Raw genomic sequence first — 20,082 nt, forward strand, 5'->3', positions numbered from 1 at the left:
AAAAAATTGTAGGTCTTCTTGAACTTTGAGAAAAATGTCCATTTTGGCGAAGGGGGAGGCACCTGGTTGGATAAATTTATACATGCACCTCAAATTTGGGTGCTGGTATGAACTGCCAAAGTTCAGAATTTTCACATTTTTAATATACCAAGGTGGGTTAAAACAGCTTATTAGTGTAAGGAGTATTTTTGAAACTGTTGACATTTGGCTACTGTTCTTTCATCCACTGTTCTGTAGTCTTGACAGAAACTTGGTTTAGCTTGCAGAGAGAAAGTGAAAGACAGAGAAAGGTGTCTATATGAAATGCCCCAGAGAGCCGCAGAACTCCTGTATGGCAACATTTAGGCATTGAGTGTGACACAGTATTAACCTTTTTAATGGATGTGTGTAATAAAGTGACATGTAAATGGAGCACAAGGGGAGATATGACACTATATCTGGAAAAGGATAAAACAGTTGGTTGAATACTGGGCTATTATAGCAGTTTGCAAACCTTGGATAAACTCAGTCAGCGGTTGTATAATTGGTTATTCAATCCCGACCCTTGTTCACAGCTCAAAGCCAGGAACACTGAGACCTGTTGCCAATTTGAGTGAATATAGTGACTGTACTCGGCCGGGGCCTAACATTGGAGCCAGGCCTTTTCCTGTGGGCTGGTTTCCACCATGTCTGGGACTGGCTCAGTGACAGTGGGTCTTTTGTTGTGAAAGGCTGGCTGGTACTCCCCTCCTTTGCAAAATGTCTAACAGCTACACAAATATAAGAAAATAGGAAAAGAGACTTACTGTAGCTTTTCTCTTAGCAAGTTAATGTGGAGTTAGTTTTCCTTTCTTTCTTTTTCGTTCTTTTCTGTCGTTGATCCTTTTTGGGGAAAGTTTGAGTTAAGTAAATAAACAAAAAGAGTGATATAAAAGCCTGCTTCTTGATAAGAATTGAACCTTGATAGGCTCTGTTTAGAATATGTGTAGAAAAATGTATAGTAATTTGATTCACAAAAATTGGTTTTTAAATAAGATATTTTTACTTTTCCTCCTTTCTTCTACGAACATGTAGGTACTGAGAAGACTTTTTTTTTTTTTTTTTTTTACTGACTATCTCTTCCATGGCTGAAAGACACAGCATGTTTATAAATCTGTTAATGTATTTAACTTTAGGAAATAAGCACTCCACCTTTTCTTCCCAAACACTCTGGTGAGAGGCCAACAGACTAGCCACTTACTGTTTCTAGTCTAGTAAAATTTTAGAAATTCAGTGAAGATTTTGATTTGAGTATGTGGTACAAGGAATGCCCAGCCTTCGTACAGTGCCCAATTCATAAAAGAATCTGTTACAAGCTTGTAGTATTTGCCAGTTAGGTGCTGTTTACTGATAGGGGTGACAGTTCCCAGCTGCAATCAATTATGCTTCCATTATTTCTGTTGTTTAAACATGCTTTGGAATACCAGTTCAGAGGATTTTTACAAAATGCATCTAAGTTCGAAAACAAAGCAGAGAGCATGTTAAAAAGAAAACCCAAGTACACTGGGATTGGATAATTTTTTTCTCAGAGTATTTATCATCTCTTTGCCACCCCCCTTCACCCTCCTGTTTCCACCTCACACACCCAAGCATTTAGAAAATCACACACACAACACATAGTGTTTGATTTAATGCAGGGTTGCAATTCAATCAAGAGACTGCTGAGGTCATATAATATAAATGGCTGCAGTACTTCTTGGCTCAGTTATAGCCTTGATCATTCAGAGCTTTGTTTTTGTTAATTGAGTAACCCCCTGCTGGGGAGAGAGCTCCTAAATATTTTGGACGATGTGTCACTAAAAAGAATTTAGAGACTAGCAGGTAGTGGTCTGAGGGGGTGGATGATCTGAGGAGGTGAGTTTCTGCTAGGGACAAGGGAAGAGAAAAGAGGTTGTTCTGAAACCGTGACAGGACAAAGGAAAGAGAAGCAAATTGTTTCTGAATAGAAAATTAATCATTGAAAAGGGACTGGCTATTGTGAAGCAAGCATAAAAATAGAGGGCACGTTTAACTTGAAATATATGAGAAAAAGCACTATAGAAACTCCAGTGGTGGCCTTTAATGGAAAATACACCTGGCCATCTCATTATAAGTACATCCCTGGGAGCCAAGTGTTATGAGCATTAGTAAGAAGGTGGTATTATAAAAAAAAAAAATGATTATAATCAAGCTTAATGTATTTGCAGCTTAATAAAAGTATTGTATGGAGGTAGTGAGTATCATGGCATAATACAGACCTCTAAGTATTGGATTGTTCATAAGTATTGTATTTCATAATGTTAATCTGTGGAGGCCCTTACTTCCTGATGGGAAAATAGAAACCCTGTATTGGTAAAGAGAAGATCACAGAATTGTAGACCGGCCCCTATTAACCTCAGAAAATACAATTCAACATATATCTTATCATCTTAATCTCCCCAATATTTTTCTAGTTTATAATACAATGTTGTATATAACAAACAGATGTCTCCCCTAGGTCACTGTTTGTAATTTAGTAAATTGTAGGTGTCCAACTGGAGAGCCTAGAGCTGCTGGCGAAGTATGAATGCTTGAGATGCCTCATTAATTTAATGTAGGTAAGAGGCTGGTGGGCTTAAAGGATTTGGTAGCAGCCCCATAGAGAACTACCTAAATGAATTCAAATAGTGTGGAATAAACTTTTTTTTCCTATGATTTTTTTTTTCCCCTCCATGCTGTGAAACCCTCACTGATCATTATTTTTTAGGCACTTTATGTGTCATAACAAAAACAGAAAGGCTGAAATATGTATGAAAACACGAGTTTCAATTAAATGTAAATCAAGTATTTTTTTAAGGTGTTGGTTTTTAGTCTTTATACAGCTTCATTTGGCGCATAACCACGTGTTTTGAGATTTGGCTTTTGGCTGCTTTATCATTTTGAGGGTGCTGCACTATAAGCTGAACAATCTGCTGAGAAGAAAAGGGAGGGAAGTAAATAAGCCAAGTTCTACATATAGAACTACGGACTAAAATGATTTGGCACCTAGTGTGTAATAAGAGAGCTTATTAGATTATATATCCACTTTAATATACTTCATACATTTTGGAAATATTCTTATAAATAATGTAATCCCCTAATTAAACAAAGTAATTTCTCTCTTGTTCTTTGGTAGCTGCTGTGGGGACAAAGATGTGTTTTCTTGCTTTAGAAAAAGAAAACTTTTTTTTTTTTTTAATTCCACAACCATATATTTTAAGGAGATAATGTGCCCCTGTCTAGTAATAAAGATTTATTTGGATGCTTACAAATTTATTGCAGTGACTTTTAAGTTTAGTTTATCAAATTTATTGCAATAAATTATTTGCTTTCTGCAACTAAAATTGTAAGCAGCTACCACACTTGGAAGGACTTTTTTGAAATGCATGAAATTTAAGTGAAGATCTTGACTCCTTTCATTGGAACAGTTTAATTTTTGAGGATTAGATATGCATTTCTAATTTAGCGTAATTTTAACAATGTTTTATCTGATTCATCTTCCTAGAATAGTTACTAGATTTTTCCAAATAGTTGAGGGCAGTAAAGGCTTTTTGAAACCTTCTTCAGTATTCGTCCCAGTGTTCCCTTTGGATAGAAGATCTGATGTCCAACAACAGAGACCCTGTGGGGCTTAAACATACTCTGCACCTTTTTGTGAGAACTGAGATAGCAGGTTCCTGGGGGGTTTCAATTCCCTCAGGGAAAATTCTCAGAGGTATAAACACTTTCAAATTTCTGACATGTGGAACACAGACCTTTGTGGCTTTTGAGAGAACATTCCCAAGTTTATAAAAGCTTGCTCTCTGACCCTCAGGTCAGAAAATTGGATGGTCTGTCATTTTACTGGATTCATCCATCCTTTTGTGATAGAATTTTGACCTATATCTTAGTTTTTAAACTACTGATGTTTCATTGCACTTCACCAAAATCTCTAGGCTGTTTTAAATCAGCTTTTCACTATCATTTTTTTTTTTTTCATTCTTTTAGATCAGTAACCCATTAGGGAAGTATGGGATACACGTCATAGTATGGTAGACAGTCTTTGTGCTCTTTTACCCGCCCCTCCATCACCCAATTTTTCTCCTCAAATACATTTCTAATGAAATAAATGAGTTGAAATTATATATAAATATTCTATATTAATTTGATTAAATACATGTATATGAAAGATAAAGATTCAGGTGATATGCATTTCTGTCTACCATTTATTACATATATGAGAGTTAAGTTCAGTGATGACTTCGGATAGATGAGCACAGGAGAAGGAGGGTTGTTTAATGGCATTCTCTCTCATTTCTCCTCTTCTCTCTCTCCCTGCATACGTCATTATTCTTTCAAAAGTTTATGTGAGAATGTTCTTCTCTCAGTTATTAGATGTAAGACATGATCTATAGATGTTACTGATTGGTGTTTTTAAGAATGTAGAGAGAATAAGCAGGCAAAATACTGTGGTGCTGTAGAAATCTGTGTTAATTACATTCAAAGTATAGATTATGTTTTCTGCCATTGACACCGTTTCCAGGATTTGTGACTTGTTGTCCTGCCATTTTTTTAAATTAATAATGAATATTATCCCATTCATTTTTCTCTCATTTACCAAATTACTTGAACATCATCCCATCTTCTTCTTTAAACCTACCCCCCTTAGTTCTCAACCATTCCAGAGGGCTGTGCTTGTCATTTGACTGACACCGCAGGCATTCCCCTCTTTCTTTACCACTTATATTATGTGTGTAATACATTATATGAAAGAATAGATACGTATTTCTAACATGTAGTAATGTGGTTCATGGTCCCTTATTAAAGATTTTTAAACAAAAATTTTCTTCACAATGCTACACTAATCATTCTTCTTCATTGCCCCCCTTTTTAATAAATAAAATGTGTATTAGTTTCTGGTAGTTCATTATTGCATTTTACTGTAAGTTTGTTTTTCCTTTGAGATGCTATTATTTCTTTGAGTTGTAACATAGAAAACTGTTGGAATATATTTGAATGGTTTTAGTTAATAATGTTTAAATTGTCACTCAAATGACATTTTGGTGTTAGTAAATGTGTTTTTTTACCTTTCAAAAAAGAGTTCTATAGATTCTACTTTTTCTTCTTCACTTGAAAAAAGGTTTTCAAGTTTCTGAAGATTTAATGGAATATTTTTATACCCTGAAGAGTGTTTACTCGTCATAAAATTAACTCAGGTCCGGGAAAAGTGCGGACTCCTGGGACTCAGCTAAGACATTAGAGCCAGACCTGTCAGTGGCCTGGAGTTTTACATTTTAAAGAAGCTTCCCCATGACTAAGGACTCTAGGTGGATAGGGTCTACATTTGTTTTCCTCTTGTTAGTATCCAGCATACCTGGAAAAATACATGGTACCCACTATTTGTTGAAACAACCCACTCTGCTATTCTTCTATTCTTACCTTTTAGTTTACTGTTGCATTCCTAGCATGCTTTAGTTCATATCATATTCCTAATTACAGACAAGATGACAAATTGATCCCACTTCTGGAAATTATTGCCTCATAGAATATTTTATAGCAGGTTCAATTAATTGATAAACATAAGACTAGAAATCTATAGCAATGCTACAATAATAACATTTGGGAAAAAAATCTACCGGCACATTTATTTACTATTTATTAATATAATGATTCAAGTAAGGCATTTTTCTGTTTACATTGACTGCAGTAAATTAAACAAAAGGAGAGCAACTCAGTGACTCTGTAGCATTTTGAGTCCAAGGTTTAGCATCTGATCACTGTTAGTCTATACATCTAAACAGTGCGTGGTATATTATAAGAGATGGTGAATTTCTTGAAGTTCAGAGGCCATGTCTTAGTATCACAGTGTAACAATTGTGGCTTAATGATAACTGTTAGATAAAAGAATGAATAAATAGAATAGGAGGCCTCCTGCTCGAGTGTGTGTGTGTGTGTGTGCACGCCTTCATGTATGTATAAATTGTGCAAATAAAATGTAAAAGTACCTATATATTTTTAAAAATAGTCCAATAACTCAGTATATCATGCCACTAAAAACAAAGACAATAGTTTTGTACATTCATTAATTCCAGAAATTAAAAGAATATACAAACAGACTGTACTTGACTAACTTTATACCCACTGCTTTTAACATTGAGAATGGTTACATTTCTGGTAATTTAAGAAAAATGAAAGCCAAACTATGCTTTTTGCTATTTTTCCAGACTTTTTTAAAAATTATTTTTTGTCTTCTTTTACTTGTTCCTTCTTAAATGAAAATGCTTTTTACACATTGATTTTTTTTTTTTTTTTGCTATTCTGCATTTTGTTGGTTCACAGCAAGTCATACCTAACACACAACTTTAAGTTTCATTGCTGATTAGATTGTATCTAGGCTTGTGGACATTAAATGTCATTTTGCAAACAAAACTATTGTATTTTCTCATCTAAAATTACTCTAAAAATGACACGATCCAAAATCCATGAAAGGTTATGAGAGACCAAATATAACAAGTTGTTGAGCCAGATGGACGACTTTGGTTGTGAAGGCTATGTGCAAATTTAGATATATAATTTTAAGCAAATCAGAGGATTTTTCTCCTTAATTTAAAAATCTGATCTATGTATTAGAACATAAAAATATAATTTGAATTATAAGTAGCTTTGCGGCTCAACTGTTCAACTACCTGCGTATCACAATCTCTGATTTATCATATGAATCCTGTCAGTTTTTATTGTTCATATCTTTTCAGGCATCTGGCAAGCTGAGACTGCGATTTGTTTTCACATATGTTGTGATAGAGAAGATTCAGGATGTGTAGTGGTTTAGCATCAGGCTCTATGTGCTTTAGTTCTCACTTCCAGTGGTAAAACATTCTGTCATATTTTTAAAGTATTGGAATTCTTACTCTAATGTATGTTAAGTGAATTTGTATTTATGTGCTTTTTGGATCTCCTTTATCATCTCTACCACTCACCTTCCCATTTATAAATGACAGTGATAAAATTCTTCAAATATGATCATTAATTTTTGCCTTCAACATGGTCTAGATACCTAATCGAATGGATGGTTATCTGAACACACTCTAAGAGTTGGGTAATTGCTTCATTTATAATTCAAACACATATTTAGGTAATTCTTAAAATATATCAATAGGCATTTAGAATTTGCTTAGAACTATGCTTCTTTACTAAACTGTGATATAGTTAAGCAATCAAACTTTTCCTGTTTGTTTATAAATGTGTCTCCTGAAGTTAAGACTTTTAAGTATGCCACATTCTTATATACCTTTTACTATAATTGAGTTCTTATGGCTTGTCTTCTATTTTTCTTCTTCTATCATATATATGTATATACAATTGAAATGATACTATTTCAAATAGATGGAAAAAACAGGTACATAATAGGCATAACTGAATAAGTGTTTTAATAGTTTTAGCCTGTACATTGAGGAAAGTTAAGCGGGTGGGTAATGTTTTAGATATTTCAGTATTCAGAAAAACTGATTGTACATTAAAATATCAAAACTTGAGTCAGCAGGCCAAAGATTTTTTTTTTTTCCTCCTAACCAAGCTCTTATTAAATTTCAAGTGGAAACAAAGAAATTACAGTTGGTCTCTGAGAAAGTTGGTTATTGCTGGATGAAATAGTCTTGAAAATCTTTTATGAGGAATATTTTAACTGTTATGAATTGACTATTAATTGATGCCATCATGACCACCTTCCTCCCAATTTTCTCTCAAGTTACCTTTGCTCTCCTGTTCTATCCCTCCTGCCTTAGTAACCCTGCTACTTCCTCCTGCCTTCCACTCTTATCCCTTCTAATTGTACCTAATGGTTAGAACTTAATTCACATTTCACCACCCACACTATGCTGATATCATAAATTATTTGGATACAGATGGACAATATTCATTAGATGTGCACTCTACCAAAAGAGCCTGACACAGGAGTGCTGCACACTCCCATTTTTATTAAAAGTAGAAATGCTTTTCCTGTCTTGGGGGTTGGGGTGAGTTGACCATGATGGAGAACAGGGCTACAGTGCTAATAAATAAAAATAATAACTATTACTGCTGGCTGAGTGACCCTGGGAGAAGAGAACTACAAAGCTATTTGTTGTTCCCTTTCACTTGTCAACAGCACTGGCTTAAAAGCTTGAGCCATTGTTGAGGATCTAATGGAACCTTTGGAAAGTTAGAAAGACAATGGTCAAAAATATTTTTGTACGTCTGTGCTTTTTGGAGACAATTCATACATTAACCTAATGGAAGTGACAACTATTTTTGTCCTTCATACTACTTTGTCCCTCTTACTAGTATATCTCTTTCTTTGTCATCTTTTTTTTGACGTGAACCAACTGAGAAACTCATTGGAATGACAGATAAATCGATGAAACTAATAGTAATGATCAAATTCATAAAATACATAGAACTATTGAAAAAATAAATAAAACTGTAACTGTTTGATGTAGCATTTGATCTCTGGGTAGTTTTAATGATGGGTAAATTGATGCATGTGTATATATATTTCATTTGGTTATTGATGTATTTCTCTTGAGATGTTGTATGCTAAGTTGTAGTTGTAATGTTAGTCAACCTTTTTAAATGTTACTGTGAACCCAACATTGTCTTCCATGCTTTACATAAATTATTTAATTCTGTAGACAATAGTATAAGTATAGTTATTATCCCCTTTTATAGGTGAGTAAATTGAAGCACAAAATGGTTAAATTACTTGCCAAAGATCACAAAATTAGTCATAGTAAGTGATGGTGTCATGTCGTATGACTTTTTTTTAATTTTTTTTACATTTTGTAGCAAAACATAAGGGAGATTTTGTACATGAGAAAAAACTCTTTGCGGTTCCTTTTTGAAATGCTGCCCACAAAGTACTTATGTTATTTTTTGCTGGGGTCTAATATTTAAAACAAGAAAAAAGCAGAATGTTTTAGTCTATGCAAGAAATGCACTTACTTGCCAAGTGACGGAGTAGATAAAACTAGGAGAGTTTCATAAGACTGTCTCTTAAAGGATATATTGTGTAGGAAATATAGAGTCATCTTTTGAAGAGGAAATCCAAGTTTATTGATATATAGCAATTATGTCCTATTGATTATGGTATATTTAATCATGTGATGAAAAATATTTTTCTAAAATGTGGTATAAAGTTAGGCATAATTGAACAAGCGTTTTAATAGTTTTAGCCTGTACATTGAGGAAAGTTAAGCGGGTGGGTAATGTTTTAGATATTTCAGTATTCAGAAAAACTGATTGTACATTAAAATATCAAAACTTGAGTCAGCAGGCCAAAGATTTTTTTTTCTCCTAACCAAGCTCTTACTAAATTTCAAGTGGAAACAAAGAAATATTTTGGCACTACTACAAGTTAAATATTTCTAGAGCTTAATTCACTTCAGGATGATTATATATAAAAGGAGGCTTATTGAAATCCTAGTGCTTTGGAATTTCAGATGTGTTTCTATTGTGTGTTGTGGTGTGTCATTTTTTTTTAAATTTCCTAGAAGAACTTGACATTTCCAGTAGCAGACTAGCTGTAGCACTTGGCTAATGGGACTGTTACAAGGCCTTCTGGTCTTCAGTGCACAGGTACTTTCCAGATAATGTAGAAGTTTTTATATTAGTCCATTACATTGTTTAATATTTAGCCCCAGATGTTATCTAGACGTGCAGCTATTATCAGCATGAATTGAATTCGTCCTGGTATGTGATAACCAGATTCAGCGCAATCTTCCCCCCAAAAATAATCTTATCAGTAATGGAATAGCTAAATAGCAAGATAGTAAATTATAAATAACTTTTTAAAGAAAAATATAGTTAACCAAATGTACTAATTGATCTTTTCTTTAGTTTAATGGAGGACATCAAGTGAAAACTTCTGAGGGGAGAGTACTGAATTAACAGTATCTGAGAAACCTATATGCAGGTCAGGAAGCAACAGTTAGAACTGGACATGGAACAACAAACTGGTTCCAAATAGGAAAAGGAGTACATCAAGGCTGTATATTGTCACCCTGCTTATTTAACTTATATGCAGAGTACATCATGAGAAATACTGGGCTGGAAGAAGCACAAGCTGGAATCAAGATTGCTGGGAGAAATATCAATAGCCTCAGATATGCAGATGATACCACCCTTATGGCAGAAAGTGAAGAGGAACTAAAAAGCCTCTTGATGAAAGTGAAAGAGGAAAGTGAAAAAGTTGGCTTAAAGCTCAACATTCAGAAAACTAAGATCATGGCATCTGGTCCCATCACTCCATGGGAAATAGATGGGGAAACAGTAGAAACAGTGTCAGACTTTATTTTGGGGGGCTCCAAAATCACTGCAGATTGTGACTGCAGCCATGAAATTGAAAGATGCTTACTCCTTAGAAGAAAAGTAATGACCAACCTAGATAGCATATTCAAAAGCAGAGACATTACTTTGCCAACAAAGGTCCGTCTAGTCAAGGCTATGGTTTTTCCTGTGGTCATATATGCTTGTGAGAGTTGGACTGTGAAGAAGGCTGAGCGCCGGAGAATTGATGCTTTTGAACTGTGGTGTTGGAGAAGACTCTTGAGAGTCCCTTGGACTGAGAGGAGGTCCAGCCAGTCCATCCTAAAGGAGATCAGTCCTGGGTGTTCATTGGAAGGAGTGATGCTAAAGCTGAAACTCCCAATACTTTGGACACCTCATGCGAAGAGTTGACTTATTGGAAAAGACCCACATGCTGGGAGGGATTGGGGGCAGGAGGAGAAGGGGACGACCGAGGATGAGATGGCTGGATGGCATCACCAACTTGATGGACATGAGTTGAGTTGACTCTGGGAGTTGGTGATGGACAGGGAGGCCTGGCATGCTGCGATTTATGGGATCTCAAAGAGTCAGACACGACTGAGCGACTGAACTGACTGAATACTAACAGAGGTTCACCACCCAGGCCACCTATCATATAATTATTGTCTAAAACTAGATGAGGTGAATAAAACTGGACTAATAATTCGTTGTGAAAATTTTCAGTCTCATTAAAAACATGTTGTGATGTTTGGTATATGGAAAAGAACACCAAACTATGAGTTGGACTTCAATCTCTGCCTTAATTATTAATTAGATTTATGATCTTAGGCAACATTTAACCTTTATTTATATTTTCAGTCTGTAAAATTAAGTGTTTGGCCTAGACTAGTTATTACCCAACTTGAGCAAAACAGTCATCTCCCAATACTAGTTTCCTTGGTCAAATATGTAAATAATATTACATAATCCATGGGCTTCCCTGGTGGCTCCTGCCAGTGCAGGAGACATGGGTTCAATCCCTGGTCAGGATGTTCCCCTGGAAAAGGAAATGGCAACCCACTCCAGTGTTCTTACCTGGGACATCCCATGGACAGAGGAGCCTGGCAGGCTATAGTCCATGGGGTCACAAAGAGTTGGACATGACGTAGCGACTAAACACAACAGCAAATGTAGCCCATAACTCACTTAAAGATCCACAGTCTATTAGCACATAAAATGATCTACATCTTACAGAGAGAAATGTAAATTTGCTTTATATTAATTAGGTTTACATGACAGTGGAATGCTTATTTGTTTTAGTTTCACTTGTAGCCAAGCAATTTATGTTCCATTTATGTCTAATATATATTTTAGTAAATTACGTTTGTGGAATGTTTATCTAAATGTTATCTAAAGATCCTTCCAGGTTTAAAATGCTGAATCCATGACATGAAAATCTACATATGCTTTTAATTCTTGACTTTGAAGGAGATATTAGTATATTTTTGACTTTCAGCCCTGTTGTTGTTCCTTCCAAAAGATAGCTTTCATCCCTAAATGTTCACCTATCACATGTCAGAAATAACACAGCTTAGTTTAAGCCACAAAATGAAAGTATAAACAGTGGTAGATTTGGTATGACCTAACTCCTGGGACTTTTTGAAAAATCACATATTATCCATACATATTTTTTGCTTGTTTGATTTTTCAATGAGTTCTGCCACTGCAGCTCAAGGGAGATTAAGGGAAAAAAACCTACATAAACACAAAGCAAAAACCTGAGCTTGTGTGTAAAGCTACTGCACTGGAGCGAATGTGGTTTAATTCTTGGCACTGGGAGCTTGTTGGAGAATTACAATATGTTGGCATGAGTCTCTGGGTCTCATTGTTCCAGATGAGGGAGTCAGTCTTAAGAGTGTTGGCACTGAAGGGAAAAAGGAGTGAGAGTTATAGGGAATGAACAGGCCTAAAGAGGCAGGATGCTGTTGTAACAATGGCTGGCACGGTTAGGGGGGCCATTCACTGCTGGGGATTGCCATAGGCATTGATGTGAAGAAGCATATGTGAGCAAAAGAGGCAAGGGTGAGAAGGGAAAGGCAAGCAAACTTACCAAATTATAACATTCTGTCCTGATGGTAGAAAAAGACAAAAGTAACCCAGTTATAGTCATCTTACTAACAATAGGTTGACTGATAAGGAGAGCTTTCAGTTCTCTCTAATTCATCTTTTAGCTTCTTTCTTAATATTTATTTTATTTTTTTCTTTAAAATATATATACATTTTTATGCTTCACCTAAAAAAGGGAGATTCTTGAATTAAGAGGCCATGGTTTTGTATTCTCTCTGTTCTACTTTCTGGCTAGGTGATGCCGGGTCTTGGTTTTCTTTCTGAGCCTTGGTTTTCTCATCTGTAAAATGGACATAATAATAATATACACCATGGACAGATTATTGTATCTGACAGCATTCTGTAAGCTGAAATGTCATGCAAATAACAATAACTAATATTATCCATCATGCTTATTGTAATAAAGAGAACCCTAGCTTTAATTTTGATGGTAATCATGATACTCCGATGCCTGGGAGAAGTACAACTCAGGAGACTCTTTAAAGCATTTAAAATAAAATTATGATACATCTTAATATGAAAGTAATGGCTAATACAGAATTTAAACATTTGGAAATAACTGTATGTCCAGAAACATGTCATACTCAATTGTATAAAATACAATCCTAAGTGTATATTTTTTTAAGTCGCATTTTAGAAAATGTTTAGAAAATTGAATATTTAATAGATAACTACTCTCTCTTTGACTCCATAAGCACTGAAGCAGCCGTTAAAAAGTTGTGTCAGATTTCACTTTAATCATATTCACATATTAATGAATACATGTATTATAAATATTGATATTTTGCCATTTGGTCTTTCACAGTTCTAATCATTTATATTCTATGGGATCTTTACTGTTTTCAGAGAAATTCAGTCACTGGTACATGTCCATTTATTGTGATCATTATTGTGAGATCATTTCTTAACATTTCTTCATGAACTACTCGTGGAAATAAATTGGAACAGTAGCAGTTGTAGAATACCAAACATGGATTTGCTTAAAGCTGTTTGTTTTAGATTAATTCAAATAGAGGGGTGAAATGGGTGAAGAGATATGCTTTAGTTCCTCCTGGAGCTAGACAGTGTCAGAGTCCTGATGAGAACCCAGATTGCTTCACATATAGCCCAATAGTCCTTCCACTATGTGAATACATTTTCGTTTCAATGCATATATCTGCTCTATGGTCATAAGTGAAAGTTACATCATTATAGGTTCTCTTTAAGTCATCCAGAATTCCAAAGTTCAAAGTCATACAGTGGTATTACATCCTGAACATAATGAAAGCTCTAAGGAATCTTGGCATTTTATCTCTTCGTGCTGCCCATAGGAACATATTACCCTGGGATATTCAATTTATCCTTTCAAATGTTTACTTCATCCATCCACTGAAGTTAATAACAAGAGTTTGTCTATCTATGACTGTTTTGCAGGTAAAATGCAGTGATATGTATGTATTGGAAAGAGCAAAGGCTTTGGGGTCCAATAAGTTGAAATTAGCTCTATATTGATCAAGTCACGATCTTTCTCAAAGCATTTGTTTCTTAATGGTGAAACAGCTGTACCAATATATAATCCAGGAGATTATTATGAGAAGCTTGAGATACCTATTGTAAAGGACATGATGCACTATTTAGCACTTAACCTCAAAATAGTTACTATCATTATCATTTCGTTGACAACAAGAGATTTAGGAATCTGTAGAGAAAACAAAACAAAACAAAACCTTAGGCTAAGACTCGGCTCTGCCCACTGAACATTGTGAAACCTCAGACAAGTCCTTTTTTTAAAAAACAAACAAACAAAAACCTGGAAGATAGATATAATAACATAATCTGAATCTTTAGGTGTTTGCTTTGATTAAATGAAGATAATGCTGGTAAAACCATCTAGCATAGTTCCTGCACACAGGATGTTCAATACATGTTTATTGAATCTGCGTTTTAAAAAATATACCTCATCCAAATTCCAAGTATTATTGTCTTTATTCATCCAAAGGCACAACAACCCTGAGTTAGATATATTTCTAATTTTACATCTTTCAAATTACTTGGTCTTAAAGAAGTTATTCATTTTTCTGTAGTGTACATTAAAAATCAGGTACTTGGAAAAAAAAATGGCTTTGTATGCTAGCCTTCTATCTTCATGCAAGTTAATAAAGAAGCCAGGAATGTTCTGCAGGTTTCAGAAATCTGGCGGCTGTTTCTTTAACTCTGCAACTTAGACAGAAGACTTCTGTTTCTTTATGAGCACACTACAGTGAATATTTTGTCTAGCTGCAGGGGAAAAGCTTTGTCATGGACTTTGCAGACAATAGCCTTAAAAGTAAAATGGTCTGCTTTTGGTGCTGGAGGTTCAGGGGCCTATTGTTAGTACACAATGAATTTCTATTGCTGCATTCCTGCTTTGCAAAGGTTTGTTAGCTTTTAGTGACTGACAGTACTCTATTGCAAATACCATATTGGCTGTGCCCTGTTTACATGCTACTCAAGAATTTTTGTAGGGTGCTGGTAAAAAGAAAACAGTGGTGTGTGTTTGACCTACTCTGATAAGGTTTAAAAAATGATTTCACTCACAAAGTGTTTACTAGGAATGTAGAAACATTGAAAATTCCTGTAGAAGTGTTTTAAAGTTACTTTTAAAGCCTTAGTGAACAAAAATATTGATTACAGTAAGAAGAGATATAATGCATTTTATTACTCAGAATTGCCATTTTCATCTTCAAAACAACATGGTAAACAAATAGGAATATTTTAAGGAAAAGTAAAATCTTTAGCATCTTTTTCCATTAAATGTGACAAATGAAGAGGTATATTTTGTTACAAAGGAAAAAATACATTTCACACATTCCATGTAAATGTGCATACAGTAGTTGTGTGTGTGTGTGCACACACTATATATACAAGCTATTTGAAGGAGTAATTATTCAGATATTTCAGCATTTTATTCTCCCCAAGTTTTTGGCATGTGAAGAAGAAGGATTCGTGTTGTCACAGTTTTTCCAAGGAAAATTACACCTCACCTCATTGAAAACTCTACACAGGCTTCTTGACTCTGATAGCTGTTGTCTTTAAGATGAGGGCCTGAGAATAGTAGAAAGCATTAACCAAGGAGACGCTTTACAAATGCATTTTATTGTGGGGAAAATTAACCCGTTTCTAATAATCTTATGGTCTCTAGGCCAGACGGTTCCTTTGATAAGTTAACATGTACTCCCTTTATGCTCTTAGTAGGGGGTAAACAAATGTCTGAACAAACACAAATACACATAAACACCAATGTGGAGAATGGCAGTGTGTGTCTTCGATCTAGATAATAAGTGTGGGTATTGTTATTTAGATGGAGCATACTGGGACACTTATCTTTTAGTACACACCATTTTCTAACTGAATGCAGTGCTAATCGCGGGATTGAAAGCCATTGTAATTGTGTACCCATCTAAATGCTGACAAGAATATACAATTACATTATTTGGAACTGAGTGTAATGTTTGGGTGTTTTATTAGCATTTATGTTTACTTATACATTAAAATTCAACACAAAAAGGAGATCAAAACCATGTGACATAAAGAATCAAGGATCAAACTACCGCATAACTCTGCTCTCTAAAACCTGTGTCCTGTCTTAACACAGGGCATTTTTAAAGAATATGATACAAATCTGAAATAAGCAAGTAAGTTCCCATTACGGGCATTACTCCCATCTCTAGATTTTGCAGTGTTTGTAAAGCTTCTTTTATACCAACTTATTTTTATATGTTCGTGATACTGGCAAATCTTTCCACAGTGTGCTTACCACCACGATGTTAAACACATATTATAAAGTGGTTGTAATTGTAAACACACAGAGGGATATAATTACATGTAGCAGATTTAAGAGCTAATTCTTTGCCTTTTTTTTTTACTCTGCATTTTATCAACATAATTATTTTTTGACTGCAGACTAACACCCTGAAATTGACAAGCATCCATTATAGCAGGAATTTGCTCACCAAATTGAAAAACAATGAATTGCAGGTTTATATGTATCCATTGTCATAAAGAATTAGTTAGGCTTTGTTCCACAAGAGGAAAAAGCTAATGATTTTGAAACAGCAGGTGACAAAACACATTCTTTTTTTTCCTCCCCTGTTATCAGTGTGTTGATGAAGTCATTATGAACTGGGGGCGGGGTAGGGGTGGCCTTATTTTTAGCAGATAGACTTTTAATGAACTACATTAGAAAGATAGTCATGTTGATTTGCCTACCTTTCTTTTTTTCCTTTACTCAGAAACCCCCAGTATTGAAAAGCTACTCTCAAAAGACTGGAAAGACAAGCTTCTTGCAATGGGATCAGGGAACTTTGGTGAAATAAAAGGTAATATACTTGTAATTATTTTGATCCAGAGTATACCAAAATGAGTCTGATATTTAGAAATATGAATGGTGGCAAACTACTTTTGCCCCCATGCATTCTATTTTTGCTGTTTATTCTCTCTCATTTGAAAGAGGATATACGAGAGTTCTTTCTTTCTCTCTGTGCCTTATAATAGTATATTGTCTTAACAGAATGACTTATATTTTTAACAGTCTTCGGTTTTCATCATTTTTAAAAATTTTAAATGATTACCTTATAAGTACAAAAGTATCTACAGCAGGGTTAAAACTGTATATTACAAGAAAATACTTTTACACAGTCTACATATTAAAATTATGAATGTACATAATCTACATTTAAAACCAGGAATGATGCAGGATGAAGATTTAATTCTTCGTATGAAAATAAAGTCAAATGGTCATTTCAATTAATTTAAAAGTGTGTTTTCTACTAGCATAGTAGGCTACCCATGGTTTTCTAGTGTTGCCAATACGACACTTTTGATTCTAAGTTCTAAAGGATTAATTTTAAAGAAGAATATACTTACCAATATCAATAGATTTTGTTACGTATTACTTTGTACATTTTTGATAGAAACTGAATATATATTTAAAATATCACCAGATTTGTATTAATATACATGTAGAAATATGTGTATAAATAACTTTTTTGCATATGTCTGTTCATGCACGTGTTCTCCCAGTGAGAGGCAATCGTCTCTCAACATTCTGCTACTTCAGAGCATCCTAGAGAAAGACAAACCATAAATCAGTCTGCTCAAAAGTTTGACTTAGGTGATATCAGCCATCTCGGATTGGAAAACTTCCAGAAAGTGTTTGAGTATTTCACTTTTTATCCAACTCTTTGGAATTTGGCTATGGTTAGTTGTGAATGGGTGGTAAGAGAATAAATTCCTGCTAATCCACAAATTAAGTAACCATAATCTATAATGAAATGAGATTCAAGCAAATAGTAATTAATATCCTTTACAGAGCTTGAAGACAGAGGTTAAAGAGAACAGTGAAGTTTCTTCTTTTTCTGAAGCGGCAGGTCCTTTATTTGTGGGATTTTAACCCGTTTGCACCTGTGGACATAGGACATATTCTCCAAGGTTCTTTATTCTGCTATGACCTGGGTAATAACTAAGCTGAGCCAAGAAGACTGCCTGTTCGCAGGCTTGTGATCTCATTCCATTGGAGGACAAGCATGTTTCCCTACCTCGTTTTCCTCACAAGTCGAACTTGAAAGCAGCCAGCAGCAGTGATGATAAGCTTAGAGGAAAGAAGCTCAGCTGTCCTTTCAGGCTTGCCTATGGGGTTAGTTCAGGAAGCTGCAGTACAGTCACAAAAGAAGTTTCTGTCTTTAATTTTGAGTTTTTTAACCTGAACATTCAGAGCACAAGTTTGGTTATTGTCCTGTGTTTCTGTTCAAAAGACAGTTTTCTGATGCATTTTAAAAGCACCTGTAGATCTTTCTTCTGCTGGGGGGCATGGTTGTTAGCTGCTTGGATCAGGTTTGGCAGAAAACTCGGGGGGAAAGCACTATGTTACTTTTCCTACTGACTGCCCGTGACAGTTGCAATTACTGTCCATTGTTCATAGCTGGCGCAGAAGTGGAGAGGGTACAATAGTATGTTGCCTTCTGGGGGTAAGGGAATTTGACTTAATGGTTTTAGGGGGTCAGACACTATGATTACGTGCTGCCCAGGAATGTGGTTTTCATGCCACCTGAGAAGAAGTTAGTCGAGAACAATGGCCTAGCTGTTTGGCAGCTATTTTTTATGAGGCAAATAAAGGTGTAAGTCTCATGTATGTGTAGACTGTTTTCTGTCAGGGTAGGGAACGATAGGCATGACCTTTGTATAATCTGAAAATATGAACTTACTCAATTATTAGATAATTTATTAGGGATAATTTAGAGTAAGGTAGTTGACTAGAACCTTTGCTTATATTACGAAATTTACAGCCTTTACGGTATTTACTGAGTCTTCTTGTGAATTGAAACTACTCTTCTCTACTTACACTGGTCAGTTTTCACTTAACTGTTTAAAATGAATTCCAGGAAGCATGTGAGTAAGTAAATGAATGTGCCTGTACATATGTGTGTGTGTCCATGCTTGAGCATGTAAGACCGTAGCCAAGTGAGGGCAGAGCACGCTTCCTAAGTGCTGCCTTTAGGTTGCTGTGAGTGAATTACTTTCAGGGCATTTGGACAAAGACTAAACTTACAGCTTGTGTGTGTGTGTTTTAGTCGCTAAGTCATGTCCGACTCCTACAATCCCGTGGACTGTGCCTGCCAGGCTCCTCTGTCCATGGGATTCTCCAGGCAAGAATACTGGAGTGGGTTGCCGTTTCCTTCTCAAAACTTACAGCATGGTGAAGTTCAAAGAAGCATTTCCTACTATTACTTACTTAAAAAAGAAAAAATCATAAACTTTTAAAATAGAAGAAATAAATAGTATCTGGTTTGGATAGCTTAGCTATCAATGAAGAGTTACCATACCCACTTAAATTCAATCTCATTTCTCAAGAAACAATGTGAGTTAGGAAAGGTCACCGACTTCTAAAAACATAAAATATTTTTCATGTTGGATTATCTTGCCTGTTAGAATTTAGACCATCTTATGGTCTGGTACTTTGGAAATGTAAAGTAATTAGGCTTTAAAGTTACATTAGAAAACAATCCTCTGAAAAACATTCAAAAAGGACAATGGATTCCATTTTCCAGGACAAAAGAGTTTGACTAAAAAGCTCTACTTGTAGCAGACAGTCAATATATGTTATAAACATATTACCTGCCTAAAGAAATTATTTTTTCTTCTCTAATCAGTCATATAGTATAACGAGCCAGTTTGCAGAGGTTTTGACCTTATCTATAGTAGAAGCACTGAAGTAATGGTTGTGTGGAGAAATATTTTTTATAGCCTCATAGTTACTGAAAAGGGGAAAAAAACAGTGCCTGCACTCCAGTTGGCAGCCAGTAGCATCACACATTGTTTCAGCTAGCATGAAATTCCATTACACTGAAGGTCATTGCTTTGGCACTTCACCTGAGGACAGTATCTGGGGATCCATGGCAGCTTTGGCTAATCTAAACAGATCATTTGTTTTGCAACAAAGTCATTGCAAAATGTGTGTTTTACTGAGTTCAGTTTATTTGTAGAATTATAACAGAAATATCTGCATGTAAAAATTCTCTTAAATATTTCTGTTTTGGTCAGTTTCTGAAAGCAGGGCATTGTTCGAGAGGTGTTCTGGCTAGACCACTCAGAAAAGTCTAAATCAGTCTCTTTACCTGCCTTGTTTGAAGAATTCTTTACTCTTGCGTTCTTTCCCATTGATGTCCC

At 35.2% G+C, this 20,082-nt stretch overlaps 1 protein-coding gene across 1 annotated transcript in view; it reads left to right on the plus strand.

The window, feature by feature from the left end:
* Positions 1-20,082, plus strand: part of SOX5 (SRY-box transcription factor 5) — an 837,625-nt gene that overhangs the window by 559,659 nt on the left and 257,884 nt on the right. The window contains exon 6 of the mRNA XM_068970546.1: positions 16,650-16,736. Coding sequence (XP_068826647.1) covers positions 16,650-16,736 — 87 coding nt within the window. The remainder of the gene's footprint in view (positions 1-16,649; positions 16,737-20,082) is intronic.

Source organism: Capricornis sumatraensis, chromosome 4, assembly GCF_032405125.1.
Source record: "Capricornis sumatraensis isolate serow.1 chromosome 4, serow.2, whole genome shotgun sequence".
NCBI lineage: Eukaryota > Metazoa > Chordata > Mammalia > Artiodactyla > Bovidae > Capricornis > Capricornis sumatraensis.